General features: G+C 41.1%; 2 protein-coding genes across 4 annotated transcripts in view; both read right to left on the reverse strand.

Moving 5' to 3' along the window:
• LOC311046832 (GRAM domain-containing protein 2A-like) overlaps nucleotides 1-17,672 on the reverse strand; it is a gene marked incomplete at both ends in the record, with an annotated part of 30,217 nt that extends 12,545 nt beyond the window's left edge. The window contains 3 exons of the mRNA XM_084059402.1: nucleotides 1,297-1,354; nucleotides 7,001-7,108; nucleotides 17,542-17,672. Coding sequence (XP_083915528.1) covers nucleotides 1,297-1,354; nucleotides 7,001-7,108; nucleotides 17,542-17,672 — 297 coding nt within the window. The remainder of the gene's footprint in view (nucleotides 1-1,296; nucleotides 1,355-7,000; nucleotides 7,109-17,541) is intronic.
• Nucleotides 17,673-20,836: 3,164 nt separating this feature from the next.
• znf609b (zinc finger protein 609b) overlaps nucleotides 20,837-24,060 on the reverse strand; it is a 98,338-nt gene continuing 95,114 nt past the window's right edge. For 2 of the 3 annotated variants that reach the window (XM_084059335.1, XM_084059336.1), the window contains exons 7-9: nucleotides 23,027-23,419; nucleotides 22,680-22,758; nucleotides 20,837-21,269 (exon numbers count right to left, since the gene is read on the reverse strand). In XM_084059335.1, the coding sequence (XP_083915461.1) occupies nucleotides 22,685-22,758; nucleotides 23,027-23,419 (467 nt within the window). In that variant the 3' untranslated portion in view covers nucleotides 20,837-21,269; nucleotides 22,680-22,684. The remainder of the gene's footprint in view (nucleotides 21,270-22,679; nucleotides 22,759-23,026; nucleotides 23,420-24,060) is intronic. The other variant, XM_084059337.1, reaches the window with a different exon arrangement.

The following is a 24,060-nucleotide window of genomic DNA, read 5'->3' on the forward strand; positions in this document are numbered from 1 at the left end:
TTACTCCTACAGATTTAGTCCACTCCAAACATCACGCAAATCGGTACACATTATCTCTATAGCCATGTGATCAGATTTCTCATATTCCATCCTGATTGGCTAAGATGTGTTGAAATCCTTTATTGGGAATAACCCCTTGAGATGAACCATCTCGATTCGCTTTACATGGGGGGAGGAGAAAACAACAAAAGAAAAACAACTTCCGAAGTTTGCAGGAGTGGTCCGTTTTGAACAAAATGTCTCAAATGACATTTTTTGTTATTACTCCTACAGATTTTGTCCAAACATCACGCAACTCTGTACACATTATAGTCATGTCATCAAGACAGACCTGTCCGATTTTTCAGATTTCATCCTGATTGGTGAAGATTGACTTCTACTATCTGGCCTGGTGGAGACCTGTGCTCTGAGGAGCACATTTTCTAGTTATTATTATCTATATATACATTTTTTAAATATACAAACACTGTCATATACCATATACCCGGGGAAATGTCAGGAAGGTACGATGTATGAAAAAATACTGCCCAAGCCTGATCTCTGCCAGCTGAATTTCACTCATGATTCCAGTCGTGTCTTTCTCAGTCATTCACAGTTCACTGCCACGTGTCTTAAAGATCCTTTCAACATGTCTCCAAACATTATTCTTCTGCTAATGGCTCTCACACAGCATCAATCCACAGGAACGCTGTATGGTCATAACGCCAGGCTACATTAGGTTACAGTGATCCAAAAGGCCTGATGGAGCTGCGAGAGAGAGAGGCGAGGCTCTCTGAGTAAATGGTTAATCTCTTGAGATGATTGTGCAATTGTCCACATAGCATTTAAGGAGGTGCATTGTGATATTAGGTCTTTATAGCAAGGGCAAATAGTCTGCAAATAGACTGTAGTTGATGATGTGTGGCACATTTTGAGGCTGAGACCTTCATCTGTAGGATGTGGACCAGGATCACAACAGACCCTTCAGTTTCTTACTTGTGAGAATAATTTAGTTTGATAGGGGATTAGTCTCTTCTCTTCTCAACTCACTCGTCTTCGTCATCTTAATACCCTTGTCCAATAGTCGAGAGATACAGTACTCCCAGTTTTAATGAGAGGATCTTCATAATTCGTAATGGCAGAACATTTGTTCCTGGCTGTAGAACGGCAGTGGTGTTTACTAGCATTTTCAAACAGAATATAATGAATATTAATACGTTCTGACACATGTTGTCAATTCTACATACAATTAGTTTTGTTTTGTTTGAAATCATCACTCTCAACAGAGTGATGATTACAAACCATGGAGGGACTTACCGTGCCTCTGTAGCATTTTTTCACATCTTCATAGGTCAGGTCATCAATCAGGTGAAACCTGTCATTAAAGTGAAGGCATGCTAAGAATTATTGTCAATATGATGTTCTATATATATATATTTATATTAAAAAGTCATTTATCCATACAAATATTTTGTGTATGAAACTGTTAAATAAAAAATAAATTAAATTAAAAAAGATTCCTGGAATACGCACAGTCATGAGCCTCATGGTTAGTCACCAGGGCACTGTGGCAAATTACATTCTGAGTCAATGTCAAACGACCCTTCAAATACTGAAACACAGGTGACCAACATATCTTTCATGAACACATAATGTTACAGCTGTGTAGTGTGTACACAACAAAATTCTGACTGTTAATTTAGTTCTGATACCCAGGCCTGGAATTTCTTCATTTTAGGGGCAACGCCCCATGGCCTTTGGTGTTATCTATTTTTTGAAGGCACAAAGGCCAAATGCCACGGCAGCAAGGCCATCAAATAAAACAATGACTTTGAAGTCAATGAAAATGATGAATTGAACGTACAGTTTCTTTCAATACTTTAAACACTAACATTTAAGGTAAGACACAGTTAGTGAAGCTTAACACTCAAGGAGCAAAACCTCAGCCCACATCTGCGCCACTATAAGCACATTCTCACCCTCACACTTTTTGCAAAACACTACACGCTGTGTTTTGCAGACACACCAATCAGAAATCCAACATGAAGCCATTTCAAAGTACTACCTTTCAAAATATTACAACCAATTGATCAAATAGCCATCAGGCCAAAGGCAACAGGTGAGTGTACCTGTCTATAACAAAAAATGCAGACAAGGTGTGTGTGTGTGTGTGTGTGTGTGTGTGTGTGTGTGTGTGTGTGTGTGTGTGTGTGTGTGTGTGTGTGTGTGTGTGTGTGTGTGTGTGTGTGTGTGTGTGTGTGTGTGTGTGTGTGTGTGTGTGTGTGTGTGTGTGTGTGTGTGTGTGTGTGTGTATGAGAGAGAGAGAGAGAGAGAGAGAGAGAGAGAGAGAGAGAGAGAGAGAAAGAGAGAGAGAGAGAGAGCGAGAGAGGGGAAAGACAGAGCAAAGACATACTGTAAAGAGTTTGAGTTTACAAGGCTAAATTGGTTCTTAAGCAATTCAGCTTGAGCAAGAGCAGGGTGAAGAGTCAGAGTTGAGGGGTGACAGATGCTGTGATGTCTTGCTGGGTTCATGTGAGAAAGATGTCTGTTGTTTACAGCTGAGCAGCACAGCTGTGACAGTACTGTATACTACTAGTTCAGCACAATGACACTAATGGCTATCACTTAAGAGCATCAAGTGCAAAGATTTTAGAAAAGCTATATTCACACAGCATGTGTAATTGCTGCTCTTTAATGATAGCATCTACTGTATAAGCAAATAAATGGTGTTTTCTTGCATCTAGTATTAATAGTTAGCTACTGAATGATAGCACATCCCCTCAAAATTAAGCACAAACTGTATTTCTGAACATCATCATCATGCCTAGCTCAGCAAAGCAAGGTTAAAAAAAGAAAGCACATTTATTTTGAGTTCATGGATTAAAATGTCCTTGTACATACTGGTTGTTTGTTAGATGTTGTCTATAAATAGGCCCCAGATGTGGCTCTACACTCTCAGGTGGACACAGCGACTAACTCTGTTGTCTTCAGATCTCTGTTTTTATTGTCTCCGCCACCGATGAGGCATGGCGAGAGAGTATGTTTTGCCCCCTGTCCGTCCGTCTGTCCGTGTGTGTGTGTCCGTCATTCTGTCTGTGTACAGCTAATCTCCGGCACCGTTGGCTTGATCGCAGCGAAACTGTGCACACACACTCCCTGGATGCCAATCCAGAACCTCTGCCCCAAACACATGGGCCTTTTATAGCGCCACCAGGAGGCCGATTTGTGCAAAACACATTTTTTGACAGTACTCCTACAGATTTTGTCCAAAAATCCCACAAATATATATATAGCGCCATCAGGAGGCCGACTTATGTATAACATTTTTTTTAATATTAAGCCTTTAATGATGTTATCGAAATTTCACGCAAATCGGTACACATGATCTCTATAGTCATGTGATTAAGACGGATCTGTTTGATTTTTCATATCCTGATTTTTTACATCCTGATTGGCTAAGATTGACATCTAAAGTTTGCAGGAGTGGCCCGTTTTGAACAAAATACCACAAATCATGAACGCAGCGCCCGATTGCGGTGAAACTTTGCACGCACATTTGCACTACGTTGGGGAAAAAAATGCCAACATTGCCCTATTATAGCGCCACCAGGAGGACGATTTTTGCAACACTTTTCTTTTTTATATTACTCATTCAAATTTTGTCCAAACATCATGCAAATCGGTACACAATACACATTATCTCTATAGTCAAGTGATCAAGATGGTTCCGTCCGATTTGCCATATTCCATCCTGATTGGCGAATTCCGAACAATGCTGGCCCACAATAACTTACCTGACCTGGCGGAGACCTGTGCTCCGAGGAGCACTTTTTCTAGTGTCTCTCTCTTTTTTATCTCCCTGCTGTATGGCATCTAGTTTTTAATCAGCACTGCCTCATTCTGGGTAAGTCAGCTCTGTCATTATGTGTCTAAATAAAGCATCTCTTAAAAATCAAATCATGTGGATCTTGGATCCACATGGGAACGTTATGGCTCCAATGTGGATCTCTATCTTCATGTGGACAGCCTGTTTCTACAGTATGATTCCAAATTTGAGCAATACTGTATTTCAGTCTGATCAGAGCCCCTTTGACCTCCATTATACATTATACAAAAAGAGAAACAACAGCAAAACATGTTCCTGATTACTCTCACTTTACTAATGATGGCTAGCTTGTACCTATGAGAAATGAAATGCTCCTGGTGTGTAATGTAATTGGTTGTGAGGCTGAGAAGTGAAGCTAATTACAAGCTAGCAGAATCCTAAACGGAATCCTAAATTAGAAAGTGAACACCTACCACAGGCAGCTGGCAGTGGACACTCAGTCAATAATTTAGTTGAAGAAAGAGGAAGAGCACTGATACTGGGTGATAGGTCAAAGGGGTTTCGTCTCAAGGTGGTGGACGAAAGACGAGAGGGATTCTTGTTCTGCTTACACATACGTCATGTCATAGTATGAGCGAATAGGGGAAGGGGATCAACGTCACGTGATTCTCTGTTTGACCCGGCAAAAACCCGGATGTGTGTCTCAAAGAAAATGATTATTGGCAGAATCGTGGAAAGTTTCGAATATTTGGTAGTCCCGTTTTCATTTCTCACAGGATCGGTGGTTGATGCAATTACCTGCACTACAAAACTTCACCATATGTTGCACTATGACGAAATAAACCCATGAAATGTAACAACGTGTACGTTGCAATGCAATTCCAATGGTGAAAGCTGTGTTGTTTCATCCGGCGAAGGAATGGCGGATTCGGCCACGCCCCGAAATACTCAAAGAATAAGGGAATCATGATTATAATATTGAGTACAGCCAAAAGGTTTTTGGCCTATTTTTTATGAAGCCTGTTGATTTATAAGCATAATGTAAAACACATGTTGGCGTTCCTTGTTAAATTGTATGTCTTTTAATAAAAAAGTAAGCATGCAGTTGGAAGCATTTATGCTATTCAAGGTGGTGTTGCCAAATGTAGAAGTTATAATATTGCTTCGGGGAATATAGATGTGTTTGGGTGCGTCAGCACTCACTCAGTGTTAAACGATATAAATAAATTCATAGAAGAGACATTTCCATAGAGAATAGCAATGCTGTGACGGTCAGAGCAAGTTGTGCTGAAGAGAACCCTTCTGAAGAGAAGCACATTTTGTAGGAGTGAAGAAAGAAGACATTGTCAAGAATAAAAAATCAAGAAGGGATTTATTTGCTACCTACTTAAGCAACAAGCAACGAAAAGTTGGTGGGATATGTTGCGCAGAACTGCGCTAACATAACAATACATACGTAAGACTGCTACACAACATCCAACCCAGGACTCATCTAACCCAAGCTCACTTTGCTAGCCTGGGGTGGCTCAACGTGAAAGACAGAGTACAGCAACTTGCAATGGGTCTGGAGGAACAGTGCCCATGTACCTGTCAAACTACTTCTCCAGAGTGAGAGAAGCCCATGGGCATAACACCAGAGGGAGCTATGACCTTGCGAATGGATGCTTATGAACTATAAACTCTTATACCTTTGGGTTAAATGTATTCCCCTCTAAATAAGTGCTATATATCACATGTTCAAGCCCGGTACACACATAAAGCAGTTAAGACCTTCCGCATTCACTGACACAACCTACAGTACATAAGAGATCACTGCTAAATCCCATCCCAGAAAAGAATGCCCCTGCCTGGAATCCCCTCTTACATAACACCCACACACGCACAACACAACACAACACAACACAACACAACACAACACAACACAACACAACACAACACAAAATGTACAAACTCTTATTGAAGATATTAATATCCATTCCATAAAATACCATCCAGTATAGTGGAGAAAAGGAAGAATATTTTGGAACATAAATATAGTATGTCATATAGTTTGCTCCCATTCCGATTCACTAAGATTTTGATCTTACCGGCATTTAAGACAATATTTTGCATGAAGAAAATTGTCTTATATGCCAGTAAGATCAAAATATGGTTGTAAATTGCTTAGTGAACCGGGGCATTGTGTGTGTAAAGTGTGACTATCGTTTGCCAGCAAATACAGCTGGAATAAAAGCTGACAAGAAATTTGGTTTAAATAACCCTCCTAAGGTTCTCTATGTCATAATAATAATAATAATGGATTTTATTTATAACGCACTTTACATTTACAAGAAATCTCAAAGTGCTACAGAAGGCAATTGCAAAAAAAAAACAAAGACATCACACCAATAAAAGAAAACAACAATTAGGAGACTAGAGTAAAACTATTAAAACATGTGGCATAAAGCCTAGAGGTAAAACCAGCTAAGGAAAAGCTTTTCTAAAAAGGTAAGTCTTTAGTCCTCTCTTGAAGGAATCAAGTGACTGTGGAGCTCTCAGGTGGATAGATTGTCATGACAATATGTACAATACAGAGACACAGAGAAAGGCACGCTTATCGACTTACAATAACTACATGAACCCATGTCATAATAGGCAAACATTTAGCAAAAATATCTCAAATCTATCTGTAAAGTAAGTTGTTCAGAACAGGGGTTGTGCACATTCAGTTCGTCGACGAAGTGACAGTTCAAAAGAATAAATGTCCACACAACAGCATTGCTCCTAAGTGTTTAGTTTACTTTAAAACACAGAAAATATTACATGGTACAATGTTTCGGCCACAGTTGGCCTTCATCAAGGGTCAGGATGAAGGCCAACTGTGGTTATAGTGTAACCACAGTGTCCCATATGTATTGTCCACTGTGGTTATAGTGTATACGTAACATGTATTTGTAGAACACACTACTGGTTGAAAATGGTTAATTTATACTCCACCACACAACGGCATCACTTGCCAAAAATAACTGATCTACAAACCAACAACATGCTGCATTGTTACCTTGTAAATCAGATTATTTGACGGAGTATATATAGTAGTACATTTAGTATAAATCAGGAAAAAGAGGGACCCATACGAAATGTAGCAGTGTGCGAGTGTAAGTTTGTGTGTTTCTGTGAGTGCACTTTTATTTGTTGAGTGTGCATATGACTTGCCTGAAATGGCCGTGTGTGTCGTCGTCCTTGGGGGACTCGAGGTCCTGTGCTGAGAGCAGACCTGCCTCTTCACTCTGTTCCTGCTGTGGCTCCGTCATGTTCCTGGCCCTGAATACACAAACACACAGCATGGGACAACAGCTTGTTCCTCTCCCACGGGGCCTTAATGTATACACAGTAAGAATCTTGTTTTGCTGTGTACACACTTTCCCCCCTCCTCTAGCCTCAACAATGAATATAGCTAAATGTAATTAAAAAAAACATTTTATATGGTACAAATAAGCGGTCTGGTTCTGCTTTCTTACATAAAACAGGAAAAGTTAAAAGAAATTTGAAAAGAGAAGTCATATTTTTGTTGTTGTTGCTTGTGTAAATAAGGTCTGCGTTTCTCATCAATTGAAGGCCTACAAAAGATTATATCTCTCCAGTCTATGGCTGACACTATGCACTATACACTATGTGAACATCTGCATGAACTCTATGGTTTTGTGTATATTGAGAAACATTCTCAACATTCATAAACATTTTCAACAAACACCAGCACCTGGCCATATTTTCCTCTTGGAAAGTGGGTATACTGTGTATACGGTAGTTACCACCTACAGTATGGGCCCCATGGCTCATGATCCGTTGGTTCCCAAGGCTACTTACTGTACCACTGGCTCAGTTTAATTATAGGTGTAAATGGAAATAGGTTTCCACATGCAAGTTTCCAACATATTACATCTAATTGGAAAGATGGAGCACATCTGAGCCACTAATCTGATCAAACAGCAGGTTTCTAGCAGGTGCATACAGTTGAGTGATGATCTGTGATTAAAAAGGAGAGGAGAGAGCTGAGGGACTTGTGTAATTGGTCAAGATGGGGTTTGTCTGTATTTCCCCCAAGGAAGGTTTTGAAAGGAAGAGTCGTGCAGTCCGCCCTCTAGTTTGCCACCCATGAGTGGCAAACCTCGCAACGGAAGTTTGATGAAATACATTGCAGTGGATGGAGCCAGCTGAACCAGCTCATGAAAGAACATTAATTCTGAACGATTGCGACCTTTGTCATATGATCGGTTCAGGAATATAAAATAAGACAAATCACAGGTTGTTTTCTAATCACTTGCTTTTCGATGTGCAAATCACATTATTTTATTGATGCATCTAAACAGCGGCAGGTATCGTTAATGTCTCGTAGGTATCGCAAGATTTGGCGGCCAGACAGGAAATGGTGGACAGTCTCGCGATACTTTGACTATGAAATTATACAGTGTACACATCAAAAAGAAACACAGCAGAAAACAATGTATGATATGTCTTCTTTTATTTTCCTGAGCCTATTATTTTATAAAGGTCTCAATCGTTGTGTGAGAAATGGTGTTTGTTCATAAGCTGTCCAACCGGCTCTCATAGACGCCAATGTTATCTCACCGACTTCCGGTGTGAGTCTGCCACCCAGTGCGACGAATCTGCCAGTTGGAATTGCAGGATAGAGAAAATTACGTCGGCGACTCTTCCTTTTAAAATAAATTCCTTGATTTCCCCTAGCGATTTGATGGTATTCAGAAGTGCGCACTGATTCTGAATCTGTGTCTATGGGCAGTGTAACCCTTTTGCACTGATACAATAATGTAATGGGAAAAGTCCCAAAGAACAATACTTAGAGAAAAAGGATAAAATGTTGATATAAATGACCTTTTCCTTTTTTCCCCCCTTCTTCTTTTTTTTTAACAGCTGTTTATTTTTCTATGTTCTTCCCAGTTTAGTCAGTGCCACTTCCCTGGCTTTACTGCAGTTGCTGTCAACCCTCCTTGTTGACCTTGGGAGGGTGTAGAAAACCAAGTGCCTCCTCCAATACGCATGGAATCGGCAGTCACTTCATTACTCCTGACAGCGAGGAGTGAGCGTAACGCGTGTGGAGTTTCACACTATCCCCTGTCGACTTCCCAACTGTGAACACTGCCAACTGTGTTTGTTGGAATGCCCAGCCAAGTTGGAGGCACTGCTGATGGGAAGTGAACCTGCGCCTCTGAGGTGGTGTTGCTCAAGTGTTTTAACTGTACATACGGATGGGTGGTATACCTGTATTAATATGAATATCAGTAGGCTATGCAGTAGTGCCATGATATGGATTTTGCCATAATGGCTATCAAAAGCCAGAATTAGTATATCTCTGCTGTCGGGCAGAAACCAGCTAACTCCAAAATGTTATTTTTTTTAGGAAATAAAAAAACAAAAAGTGGAGTTAGGAGGTTTTGTTCATCATTAATAAGAACAGCTGAATGGACCTCCAAGCTCACATTGAGGTTGGAGGTCAAAAGAGTGTGGAGCCTGAAGTTAGCAAAACCAGCTAACTCCACCCCCCTTTGGTGGAGTTAGCTGGTTTAGCAGACAGTTTGAGGATCCAATGGAGTTGGAGCTGGTTTTGTCAGAAGCACTTTTTAATACTTTTCATTGGTTTAATATTTTTTAACCAACACACAGACGTAAAGGGTGTTCAATAGCACTGATTTATGAAAAGAAATCACTCACCAGTAATGCATACAGTACTTACCAAATTGATAGATGCATAATTAAAGTTGTACTTGTAATATTGTATTCATTCATATTTTAAATTGTATACTGTAATATTATGTGCAATATTACCTCTCATGTGTTAGGGTTGACGATGATGCAAACTATTTTTATGAAAAATGTTCATGTATATCACAATATTATAGTTATCGACCAGAAAGTGGCTAGCGATTGTGACAGAATTGTGACAGAACTTTTGCTCACATAGGCCTCCACCATCAACACATCCATAACCTCAGGCTGCGTTCCAACTGCCTTCAAGTAAGCCAGTCAAGCTTTTCCTTTCTTTCCAACACACAACAACGTGTTGTTCTCTAACCAGCTTTCTCTCCATCTCTCACAGAATAACTTGGATAACCAGTCAGGATTCAAACCAACCCAGTGCAAACTGCACTGCTTGCAGTCACAGAAGCACTTCATGCTTAGCCTGGCTCCAGTCCCTGAATAGCCACGGTCATTAAAAAAAAATATTCTGCCAATTAGATTCAAGGTGACTCCCTCCTGGTTCCCAAACTGTGGAATAAACTCTCCATCCAGAACTGCAAACTCACTCCCAATTTTCCGCCGTAATCTGAAGACTCACCTCTTCAGACTCCACCTCACCCCCTAGCATTTCACGGTCCCTGTACCTCTTCTTGACATCTTTTCTTTTGCTTGATGCTATAGCAATTGACCAAGATAAAGCAACTATGCAGAAATACTGTATCTAACTTATTCTAATGTTTTTCGTTTCTTAGCTTTGTTTTTCTCGACCGCAAATGTTAAGAATGTGATTTAGATAGCATGTTGTAGAAGGATGCTAGGGTCTTTGATTACCTGGTATCGTAGTTTGTTTGAGGGACTACACTGTTCTCTCTGCACTCTATTTATGTGATTATTTACCTTGCTTATTAACTAGAGTTCATGCTTACTCTGATTATTCTGAGCTCGCACTTGTAAGTCACTCTGGATAAGAGCGTATATATGCCTAAATTGTAAATGTGCTCACCACTACCTCTATACCGCTCAAACTCCCCCTTGGTATAGAGAATTTATGCCTAAACATTAACTTTTGACCGGACTTAAGAAATGATCTTATATAAAAAGTAATCACGCAGTCCATGAATGATACATTCACAGACTGTAAACCATCTCCAACTAAAGAAACCTTTAGAAATCAGTGGGGCAAGAAAATATTATTGTGGGACTTTATAGTTAACAACATTCCCCTTTCTTACATTTTCAGCAGCAACTGTGTCCTTGTTAATGTTATTAAGGATATGACAATTATTTAGAGTAATCAGATAAATCTGCAATTACAGTATTTTACGTGACATTTAAGTGTGAAAGCCTTATAAAACAGAGGGCTTGGCTGAATGTACTCAAATCAATACTAAATTAGACCATTAGAGAAATGTATTTTTTGAGGATAGCAGTATGTTTCATATAAATGAGAATTAGTATGTACCTGCACTTAAGCCATACTTTCTGAATGTTTCCTAGTACAATAACAAAAAATAAGATACAAAATTTAAATAAAATATAAATCTGAAAATACAACAAATCAATACTTAATCTACACACCGGAAATATATACCGCTCACATCCAATTACCTTTTTTTTTTTAATTCTGTAGCATTATTTGAACACAAACTGACACTGAACTTGCATTGTTTGTAAGTCTGAGCCCAGGAACAAAAAATGTATAAGTTTCAAATGAAAACAAGCAGAGATGTGCAATGGGTCACACCGTTAACAAATAATACCTTAATACACAACAACTTCTGCTTTGCAGTGTACACGTTGCTCCAATAAGAATGTCATGACAACACCTTTACAAACGTATTTTAAAGACTCAGCATGTATAGCCACAATAGTAACTAGTAACTACAGATATTTCCTTAAATATGTACAGTCTATGGCTAATTGTCCTTTACATGAATGTTAATCATTAGCCTTCATACCTCTCTACTTTCTCCTCTCAGTTCTCGTCCTCCTTCTTCATATCAGGAGAAACACATTCTGAGCAGTCACAAGGCATTCTCCAATCCAATTAACTAATCCAATTAACTGTAATCTTGTTATTAAGCTTATAGCTTCTGGGACTGCCTTTAAAGGTCTATCATTCTGCTGTTGTCCCAACAATCTCTTATTGCCTCATTTTTTTCAAGAAATGCAAATGTGAATACAACTACCCAATCGCCAGTAATCTTTCACCACCAGGCTTATAGCAGTACCTGGTTTTCATTTTGAATTAACGAGTTTATTTGGGCCTGGAGCCCGCCTACCAAATCTGGTATTTTGCACACACATGCATGCACTCACCATTTCCGTATCCGCTCTAGACACAGACCGAATCAGCAACCTGCAAATCAACTTGATCCCAGTCTAATCGCTGAGGGAAAGCGTTGCCATTATACGTTTCTGCAAACCATGGGTATGTTGTTGCATTTCAATGTTTTAAGCTGCTGCTGACTCATTCCGCGCTGTTCATAATCGGCCACCATCGATTATCGGCTGCGATATTCATATTTTTATAATTATCGGTATCTGCTTTGACGGACAAAACGGCGGACGATATTGGCTTCTTTTATGTACAGGAATGCACATCCCTGGCGCAGCAAACCCTTTTTATTGTCTCCGCCAGGCCGAAAGGCATGGCGAGAGAGTATGTTTTGCACCCTGTCAGTCCGTCCGTGTGTCCGTCTGTCCTTTACCAGCTAATCTCCGGCACCGTTGGTCCGGTCGCTGCGAAACTGTGCACACACACTCCCTGGATGCCAATTCAGAACCTCTGCCCCAAATGTCTTCACATGGGCCTGCTTTAGCGCCACCAGGAGGCCGATTTGTGCCCATTTTTTTATATTACTCCTACAGATTTGATCCAAACGTCATGCAAATCAAAGTACACAGTATCTCTATAGTCATGTGATCAACCCGGATCTGTCCGATTTTCCAGATTCCATCCTCATTGGCTCAAGGTTGGCTTCCAAAGTTTGCAGGATTGGTCCGTTTTGTACAAAATACCTCAAATCATGAACGCAGCTTGTGATTTCCGTGAAATTTCACACGCACATTCCCACTAGGCCGAGGAAGAAATGCCACCCTTTTCACATTGGCCTGTTATAGCGCCACCAGCAGGTCTTCTTTCGTGTATCATCCTCAAATGTCCAACTCAGTATCGTGTAGCCACGCCCTTGTCTCTGAAGGTGGTCTATACAGGGGGCAGGTGTTAATAATGTGTTCGGCAGACTGCTCAGGCTCGCCACACTCGCATGCTGCACTGTCTGCCAAGCCCCACTTCATCATAGCTGATTTGAAGCAGCCGACTCCAGTGCGTAGGCGGTTCAGTAGGGTCCATTGCCGGCGCGGCAGGTCGTCTCCTTCAGCACCACCTCCCAGGTCCCAAATGTAACTGTGGATACGGGAGGGTCCAGCAGACTCCCACTCCTGCTTCCAGGATGCCGCCATCCATGCACTTGTGGACAAGTCCTCCGGGATGGAGCGGAGCATCTCTTGTGCCGCCTTGTTGTAAGGGTGGCGGGACTTGAGTCTGTTTGGAGGCTCTATTTCCACAGTAGTGTTGTGCAGGATGTGCCAGTCATGTATTTGGGCTTTCCTTGCTAGCTTAATGGTTGCAGCCTCTCGTCGGAGGCCGGCCGGAGCAATTCCTGCAAGGACTGGCAGGTAGGACACAGGAGTGGGCTTCAGGCAGCCTGTTATGATTCGGAGGGAGGTGTTGATTACGGTGACTACCTTTTTTGGACTCCTACACCAGGCTGGGGCACAGTATTCAGCTACAGAGAAGACCAGGGCTTGGGTGGAAATTCTTAGCGTATTGACGGAAGCTCCCCAGGTCGTACCAGCGAGACGTCGAATGAGTGAGACCCTTGATGTTACCTTGGCCCTCACGTCTTCCAGATGTTGATTGAAGGACAGTGTTCTATCCAAACGTACCCCGAGGTATTTTGGGGCTTGTTGGAACTCTAGCCGCTTGTTGTCGACAAACACATTCATTTCCCTTTTGGCTTCCCTGTTGTTGAGGTGGTATGCCGCCGACACCGTCTTGCCAGTGCTTACCAGCAGGTCTAATTTAGCCTATTATAGGCCAATGTGAAAACCAGGAGGCCACAATAACGTACCTGACCTGGCGGAGACCTGTGCACTTTTTCTAGTTCTGCCTTTATTTATAGTATAGTAGATAAACAGGAAATAGGGAGAGAGAGAGACGGGGATGACACGCATCAAAGGTCGTCGGGATTGCAGGCATTGCAGCCGAGGTGCACGGACCGCCAGGCCAGCAGTCTCCAGCAACTATTTCTCTTTTATCCATTTCTTACAGGAAAAATACCTTTTGGGTAATTTTCATTTATAATTTCAGTTCAGTTTATTCGGTTATCGGTCTCCTTGATCACTAATAATCGGTATGGGTATTTGCCCTGAAAAAAAATCATATCGGTCGATATCTAGTTCAAGTTGCATTCCAAAAGTCACAGAATAGTTAATACATCCTAAATTAGAATGTATTTCGAATTTAGACAATCACCGATTGAGTAGACACTAGACATGGTCCGCATCTGCAGACCAGACTGTGTGAATAACACCTCCTCAGCACAATGGAGTACCTGGGTCTATGTCCAATAAAGACAAAAAACTGTAGCATTTCTTCCCTGATGCCCGGTGGTTTGAAAGTACTTCACATGACACTTACAAAGCCTGTAGGCCTAGTGATGACCAAACTAATGGACTCTAGAAATCCTGGAGGTATAGCCTACAGTACAGTACCTAGCAAGCTAGTGTTTGTCTGGTCAATGAAAGAGAGATTATGTACAGTAGGCCTGTAGGCCATTTAATTTAAACCGGGTATGGCTACGCACCTCCTGCTCTATAGGTCTAATATACCAGCTGAGTATGTTTTATTCAAGTTGTCAAGAGTCAATGAAAGCAGAAAATAACACTGGAATGAGAGATACTCAATCCAACTTCAGATCTTCAAAAAAGATTAGCCACTTATAGGCTAGAACCTGCACCTACATAATTGTAAGATTACTGTGTATATCACTTGAGGGTGGGCCTAGGACTAGGCACTAAAACAAAAGTAGGCCAATACAATTTGGATGGATTCTCTGACACAATTTTACGGTTTGTTGTAGTGCATTTATGATCAATTTAGTGTTTTATATTACAGAATCCTACTGTATAGTTCGACATACTGTACAGTAGGAGATAATGTATTAGAAAATGTATTTTATAATCTACAATAGTCTTCAAGTCAGAATATTTTCATTTATTTAGTTGCTAATAGGTTCCAATGTTTTCCTATGGATAAGGACGGTCACGTCAGTGTGGCTACACGTAGAACAAAAAGTAAACTTTAACCGTGTTTCCGCTTGCGTGACACACAAGAATCAAGGGTTTTATTTGTCACTTACTTTTAGTACAAGCAGTGAAATGTTGGTGGGCCTTGTTCCGTAGAACTGTCCAAACATTAATATACTGCAACAGCACGGTAATAGTGTCAGAGATGTGTGTCAGGTAATGTCAGAAATGTGCAGATAGGCTACAATGTGTAGATACAATAGCGTATCCTATAGCAGCAGTGTCAAAAGGTGCACAAGCAGAGGCATAAAATATCCTGTATATTTCTATATTTAGCAGCAGTGTCAAGTCAAATGTGCAAAAGAAGGCATGCATACTGTATAGTATACATAAGAAAGATGAGTCATTTTCATGTAATTTTTTGTTCCTATCTTTTTTGACCATGTCCTCATTTAGGCTCTGACAACTTATTATTCTGAGCTCGCACTTGCTCGCAAATGCCATATAAATGTCTAAATTGCAATACCTGTATACTCTCAAACTCCCCCCTGGTATAGAGAATTCATGCCTAAACATTACCTTTTGTCTGGACTTAATTATTCAATTATAAAAATGATGTTAAAACTAGAAAAAGTGCTTCTCGGAGCACAGGTCTCCGCCAGATCAGGTAGGTTATTGTGGGCCAGCAATGTTCGGAATTCACCAATCAGGATGGAATATAAAAAATCGGACGGATGTGTACCGATGTTAGTGAAATTTTGATAAAATCTGAAGGAGTAATATGTGTTTTACATAAGTCAGCCTCCTGGTGGCGCTATAAAGGCAGATGTGAAAAATGCAGGGCAAAGGTTTTTCCTTGGCGTCTAGGGAGTGCACATACAAAGTTTTACACAGATCGGTGCAGTTATAGGTAAAAACACGAATCTGCCTGTTATAGCGCCACCATGAGGCTGATTTGAACATTTTCAAGTGGCATTTCTTCTTCGGCCTAGTCGGAATGTGCGTGCAAAATTTCAGGATTTGAGGGATTGTTTAAAACGGAACACAATTTGGAAGCCAATCTTAGCCAATCAGGATGGAATATGAAATATCTGATAGACTATAAAGATACTGTGTATCGATTTGCGTAATGTTTGGACAAAATATGTAGGAGTACTGTCAACAAATGTGTTTTGCAAAAATCTGCCTCCTGGTGGCGCTTGTGAAAAGTTTGGGAAAGCGGTTCTGCTCTGGCATCCAGGGAGTGTGAGCACTGTTTCGCTGCGATCAAGCCAACAGTACCGGAGATTAGAGACTGTTCACACACACGCGAGCGTGGTGCAAAACAGTCCCGGCCATGCCATTCGGCCTGGCAGAGACAATAAAAAGTGATGTCAGAAAATCCAGTCCATGAACCTGGTAAATTCATAGACTGTAAACCATCTCCAACTAAAGTCATAATTAATCCCACTTTAGAAACCAGTCGTGCAAGAAAATATTATTGTGAGACTTTATAGTTAAAAACATTCCCCTTTCTAACATTTTGACAACTGACTACTGCAGGGAAAAACTTTCCTAAGCCTTGAGCCCAGGGCTGTGGTTGTGGGCTTCTTCACATTGTTCTGTAAATTCGCACTGGCAATCCACTTCTATCCGACACTGACAAAGCATTTTTTTCCCCGTAAAAAAGTAGACAATAATGATATACAATGTCATAAGACATGGGATAAGAGACAGGCCTAGGCTTGCGAGTATACCAACTGTGCCTGAACCTATTCTAGGTTGGTTGAGTTTACCCAGTGTAAAATCAACCCGCCTCTGTTCAGGTATAGCCCAGTGTTGGCACTTGGCAACATGCCTTGCTCTAGGCTTTGCAGAGGTATTAAAACCACATACAAATTAGCTACGCTATGAATGAATAAGTTACAAGTGGTACTGCATATAATCAATCCTTATATAATGCTGTTTTCTGTAGAGACCTGTCTTTTACAGACTATCCTTAAGGTGACACATTCTCTGTAATGGGATATTTGGACCTCACTGTGTAGACTAGGTCAGTCTCTCTCCCTCCCACACAGAGCCTCACCCTATGCCTATTAATCATGGGACCAAAGCTGTTGAGACTAAAGTCAACTTGGAGGGCAGGTATGGCTCATTCCATGAATACACAGTACCTCTCCAGACGCTGAATGCATACTGATATAAACATTAAAGATTCAAACAACCGCTCCCTCTCTCTCCCCAAAGAGTGGAGCCACTTGTCAGGAATTATGGTGACGTGTTTGTGCAAAGGAGGTTAGAAGACAGGGACACAAAGCCATGACCTGGACTGTGGTTGAAGGTGGTTTTCACTGTATGTCTATTGATGCTTATGGCTGCATTATGTTAACAATGATAGGCCTCTATGACACAGGAATAATCTTAGTCCAGGCACATTAGAGATGGTTCCTAAACAGCTTTCTCAGTAAAATCCTGAGTTAGGATTTTACTGTATGGCAAATGTGAATGTGCATCACCAGATAGCACAATCAATCTCGAAGTTGAACAGCCATTAGTTGCATGATTTGCCACGGCCAAGTTGAATGTGATCTTGTTTAAAGTATGTACAGTAGATGGCATGAAAGTACTGAACTACTGTACATCACTGCAGTTTTACCTTCCAGTGTTACTTGTTTGAATGTGTCACAAAACTGGTGTTGTTGACTGACCTCGCTCTGCTGGCTGCTATCCTCTGGCTACAGTTACCATGGTGATGGGGAAGCAGGTAGTATCTGTCCCAGCCAGGGGCCTTGTCGGCAGGCAGGGCCTCAGGGCTGGCTGCATAGATAGTGCATCCCATGAACACAGAGAAGTAAACCTTTCTTCTCCGTCGATATCCTGGAGTGAGCAAAGAAGCGCCTGTCTGAAGGTGTCTTTTCACCATATAGTACGTCCTCTCCTGATGCCAGCCAGCTGCCCTCTGGAAAAGCCGTAGTTTCAGCACATTGCTGCCTTCGGCAAAATCCCTCCACCTCCTCCCCCCCTTTGAATCCGTTTCTCCTCTAGCCAACCCCTCTGGAACCTCCCCCCCTCTCTCGAGCTGAAAGCATAGAGGATAATCAGATTTCACATTTACACTCAACAAAATCATCCCCAGCATAATCACCCTCTGCTACTGCATTACTGTATATTAGTGCATACAGAGGATCTCAGTTCAGAAGCATTAAGGAAATGTGCAATCAGCCTGCCAGATGTAAATATATCAAAGCAGTCAACAGAAAAGGTCAAAGAGAGTTTAAAGAACATAGGTTTGGTGACACATTGTACAGTGAAACGCTGACAAATTGCAGGGTGCTCAAATCGCTTCGATGTGGGGGGGTTCCACATCATAATTGCGGTTAAAGATATGCTTTGAAGAAAGCTTTATATAATCTGACAATTTAAGCACATGAAGAGCATCACATCAAGATGATGTGCTTGTGTATTGCCTTCACAGACAAGCTGGTAGTAATTCAACTCCATTTGGCTGGTACCAGGAACTAACATGGCTGAGACTGAAGCTGACTGACCACCTTGGGGATACTGCCCTCCTGTGGCAACAAATCCACAGTGCAGTTTACAAATCCCCAAATCATTCAGTTGTGTTCAAGGCATCATACTTTTAGGATTATCATTAAAGGAATATGCTTTATTCGAAGGTAAGAAACAGAAAGAGGGGGGGGGGGGGGGTTAGGAAGATTTGACATTCCTTAATTTGACAGACCAGAAGCAAGTGAACAGTTCAGATGACAGATTGTCTCATAAAAAGATTTATTTTTTTTCTGCCCAAATTTACAAAGGCAAGTTACAGAGTATTGTATAAAAAAGAACCATGGTAATGTACACTTTACACAAACTCCTGAAGGGAGGGGAGCGAAGGGGAAAAGGGGAAGAGTTCTGAATTTCTCACATAGAAAGAAATGAAGACATTGTAAACATCCTTTCAAGTACCAGTGAGTGAATGGTACTTTGGGGTTTTGAGTGACAGCAGGTGGGTCAGGAAGGACAAACAAGCAATTGTCTCTCCATTTTCACAGGAGAATGTTCAACTAGGCACCAATTGAGACAACTGCTGGCCAATAAATATATTCTTCACCATGAAACAAACACAGTCCTGCAAAATACAGAGCCAAGCACTTTCTAATAATCTGATAGCAAACATTACTTTTCTGATTTTTCATACACTTTTTTAGTACATATGATTTCCACTGGGTTGCGCTTACTACTGAGATAACATTACTACTCTCAGAGAAAACAAATGCACTTGTCACAACCACTGTCTGATAAAACTAAATGTATGCAGTCTGCTGGTACTAAAACCCACTGACTTTAATGACAACATCACAGCTGCCTAGATTACCTTACAGTTTAGTTACAAATAAAAGACCATCACATTCAGCTTTTTTCATGTCAGGCCACCTTTCTTTAAAAAAATGCAAACCGGTCATAGGGACATACCACATCTTGAGATCTGTGTGGATAAGCAACGGACAACTCACATGTTAGCTCTTGAACCCCAAATGTAAGAGTTTGTTACTAAACATGAGTAATGTTCAAGCAAACAGCTACCTGACATAAAAGCCGACCTCAGCGATAATTACACTTGACACTAACTGGTGATTTACTAACTTCTTGAACACTTACTTAACCAATAAATGACGATGTGGAAATTTAAAACAAAACAATCAAATCAATTGAAATTTGAAAGAGCATGTCATTTGAACAACACATACTTGTGATAACACTCTCATTTCCATGCATTACAGAAATAATCAGGACTTCTGCTGGAAACAGCCCATAGCTTGGAATAACACCAACAATCACCTACCAATGAAACATCGTTCGTGACCAATACACACAGTAGAGCACATAGAGCTCATTACTTTTACTTGTTGTGCTTTTTCAACACGCATAAACAGAGGCCTTATAAAAGTCCATATTAATGGCATGTGGATGTCGATACATTTTCACTTAAAACCCCTGAGGTTGAATAGAAATGAAAGGGAATTTAAAGTTAAGAAGAGGCCATTTACTGTATGTCCATGAAACAGTCACTGGATTCTTGTGAGGCCGTTTTATACTTGGTGACTAGACTTTGTTAATTCCATCAGAGAGCTCTACCTTAGATCAGAACTGAACCACCACAGTGAATGGCCACAAAAGACAGGCAACAAAGTGCTTTTTTGGCTGATTGGGGGAGACGGGATCTTTGTAAAAAGTACCAGTCATGAGTGATCGACTGCCTAGTTTATCCATTCAGCCTTTGCTTCAAACATTCCTCTTTCCATTCTCTATCTGTTGGATATGTGAGGGTTTCATATTTATTCTGTAACAGCAGTAGCCGAACAGCCGGATGCTGACCGGTCACAGACTAATTTAGAATCAATCAAAATCTTGGTATCAACCAATGACACAGCTGTGTAATAATCCCTAGCCAATCGCAGGTCAGTGACCATAGTAACAGCTGGCTAAGTGAGCGTATGTTAGAGTGAGTGAGGATAGATGTGGTCATTTCAGTGTAAGGGAAGGTAGCAATGATACCAACGTAGGACACACATTGAAAGCTGACATTGATATGGAACTGAATAAAAGTAATGAAGAAAGAAAACAAAAACATGTAAGAAAACCAAAAACATGAATAGTGTTTATTCTCCATTGAGGTGTACGCGGTCCCTTCGCAAAACATGACATCATCCCTGAAACAAGAACAGAGGGTTCGCTGAGGATGGGAATTGTCAACGATGATGGTAAATGAAAACTTCATTCTCAGGCTCTCGCGTCTCTGAAGAAAGCAGCTACCACCTTATTCCAGCTCCTCATAAAATATAGCCAAGACGTTTCTCAAGTTAAGGATATACTGTTGTATCATGGCATACAATTAGCCAAGGACATACAGTTCAATCATTTCAACATGATTCACTTTTTTGTCAGTCATTTAGTTTCGACTCCCCTTTCCCCATCAGCCCCCGCCTCCCAACCCCCCCATAAACAAATCCTGTGCCACTTTCTTTCTGCGCAAGACAAAACAAAACAAAACAACGCAGTCCAAAGAAACCCCCAAAACAACAGGAGAAAAAAACAGCTGTTCAGGCAGTCCGTCAGTCTCTTTTTGCATTGCATTTGTCGACAGTGCAAAGACTAAATCATCAGCGGCTTGGTGTTCCCTCTGCATGTTTTGGCAGAGTAATGGCTTTGAACCTGGGTTGTATCAGTCATTTTACAGTCCAAGGTTTGAGAATTTGGGGTCATTTGCAAGGGGGTGGTGGAACAATCTGCCAGACCAGACTTGGGGCAGAATAACAAAAACATAGAAACACCATTCAACTGATGTCTAATAGGTAACACCCCGGAGTTTGTCTTCTCATGTGAGCCAGTCACATGAATCTTTGCAGGGTGGAGGTGTGTTGGTCACGTTTCCCTGTGACAACAAGGAAAGAATATGGGTGTCAAAAATATGTATTTAACGCCTATCAATCTTAAAGGATAAGTTGGGTGATTTTAGACCTGCATATCATTTGTCTCTCGCATACCTGTAGTACTTAGTTGGAGCCGCCTAAATTCAGGCTCAGGAGTTAGCAGGAATGATGAAGGTGCTACTTTGCTAGCATGTTTCTAAAACATTTAGTCCAACAGGGTATATAAAAGTAAACAAAACATTTTATTTGTGTTGATTTCATGACAAAGTTCCACCATCACACTCACTTTTAGTAAACAAGAAATTAGAGAAGTATTTTTCTCTGGCACAGCACAGCCTGCTGTGGTGTGTAACTGGACAGAACGGTCTGAGGTTAGGTCAGATTGTATATAACAGTACAGTACCATGGGATTTGCAATGTCCAAAATGAAATCTGGAAGGCAGCAATACACTTATGTTTACTCACAGCCTCTGCTGTGGAGACATACTTTCTTTTTGTTACAGTGTCATACCCTGTTTTTACCGACACGCTAGTAAATTAGCACGCCGTCATTCCAGCTAACAGCTAACTCTTGAGCCTGAATTATCTGTGGGACCAAGACAAGTACTACAGTTATGCAAGAGACACATTATATAATACAGTGTGTGCGTGCGTGCGTGCACTGTATATATGCATGTATGTATGTAGGTATATTCTGTATATGTATGTATCTATGTATATACATACATAAATATATATATATATATATATATATATATATAGTATATTCAATTGTAATTACCACAAAATGTCATACTATAAGCTCTATATTCCCACTTGCCATTCATAGTCAAAATGCAGAAGCATTAAATATCAAGATTTTCAGGGGCAAAGTAACAGGGCTGCCACTAGAGTTCAGTAGTGTCTACTCTGCCTCTTGGCTGGCTCACACTGACTGTGTCTCTATTATCAACACTGTGATCCACTTGTCCTCAAAAGACCTGCTTAGGGATGGATGGCTGAGGGGCTAAGTGCTGCGCTGCATATTGTGTTAGACTGCTGTAGTGCAGTAACAGCTTTGTTTGGCTAAGCCATTTCACAGGGCGCTGTCTCTGAGACTGCAACATCAACAAGCATAGAGGAAAAACTCGAAGAATTCACTTCAATTCAAATGAAATAAACATGGCATAAGGGGACAAGATTTATATTAACATTCAATATCTTCCCCATGCCAACACTCATATTTAAACATCTAAATATCTTTTACTGGAGGTAATAGCAAGATTGATTGTGTGTAGCATTATGGCTGCTTTCTACATTTGCCTCTCTTGCCAGTGTTGCTGACGTAGCCTGTGCAAACATCTCTCTCAGCAGGCTTGTGCTATCTCTCAGTGTCAGTCTTTTGCTCGTCTCTCCAACTGTGGGGGTCTTACCGTTCTCACCTCCGTGCTGGTGGGTAGAGGGAGGGGGCTGCTGCTTGCTGACTGGCAACAATAGCTGATGAAGAGAGACCTGTGGTTGGTTGCAAATAATATTCTGTACATGGGCATCTGATTTGTGCAATATAAATCGTGAATTTCTAGCATTGGGCCAAATGCATCTACAAAAAGGAATAATCAGCTAGACAGTAATAATTGTATTTCTTGATTGAAAGCCGCTATGCTACTGGCAATTATTTATTCTCCAATTTGCAATTTAGTCATTATCAACAGTATAAGCAACACTTTGGTACAGTCGATCCATTTCCTAACCAGGGATGTGCTGTTAGGGTGAGACTAACCTGTGGCGTATGACAGGTCATATTGCCCTGAGAGCATGGGGTATCCCATGTGATGGTGTGAGGGCATGATGCGCTGGGAGGGGGAGGAGCGCGGCCGGTCAACATCTCTCTCCCTTTCTCTCTCTCGCTCCCTTTCCCGATCTCGGTCTCCTCCACACCCTCTCTCCTGCTCCCTCTCTCTATCCCTCTCCCTATCATGGGAGGTTTTGTCGCCCACCGTAGGCGACTTGCTCTTGTACTGGCTGGCATGCTGATGAAGTATATCCAGGGCTTTGGAATCTGATGCAGATTTGGTGACATTGGGACTGGCACGGGACTTATCGCTGCCCTCCTCACTTCCAGCTACTTTACCTCCATATGGAGAGAATGGGTAGCCTGCTGGTAGGTAGGAACCTGAGTCATGGGGAAGAGTTGGTTTGTTAAAATTTATAATTCACCAAAATGTGATGCCAAAATTATGGCTATTAATAAAATGATGTACGGTTGGTTAACTCTTTGAAACAAGGCCAAAAGTTCACAACAGAATCTTCAAAGGACCATACCGGTGGTCTGGCATGTTTGACTACAGTGACTGCGACTCATGGTATTCTTGCCAATTACAGTCCATCTTCCAAAACATACCGTCATTTTCCTTTTTTCAAGGAAGCTATTGGAAATAGTATGAAAGTCTAACTGTAAAACTTACTTGAGACAGGTAATCAAAATAGTGAACTTTTTCGCACCTTTTAATGCGTTTTAAGGTACTGATTGATTTGAAAGCAAAAAATAACGCTAGAAATTTTTGGAATTACAAAAAAAATTCAAATGTCCATGACTTACAACTGAATTCAGGATTAACTAGAAAAAGTGCTCCTCGGAGCACAAGTCTCCACCAGGCCAGGTAGGTTATTATGGCCTCCTGGTGGCGCTATAATAGGCTAATGTGAAAAGGGTGCCATTTCTTCTTAGGCCTTGCACGGCAATCGGACACTGCATTCATGATTTGAGACATTATGTTCCGAAAAAAATTGGTTTGCTAAATTAGACCTGCTGGT

This window comes from Gymnoscopelus microlampas (genome assembly GCF_963454915.1).
Source record: "Gymnoscopelus microlampas genome assembly, chromosome: 1".
NCBI classification, from domain to species: domain Eukaryota; kingdom Metazoa; phylum Chordata; class Actinopteri; order Myctophiformes; family Myctophidae; genus Gymnoscopelus; species Gymnoscopelus microlampas.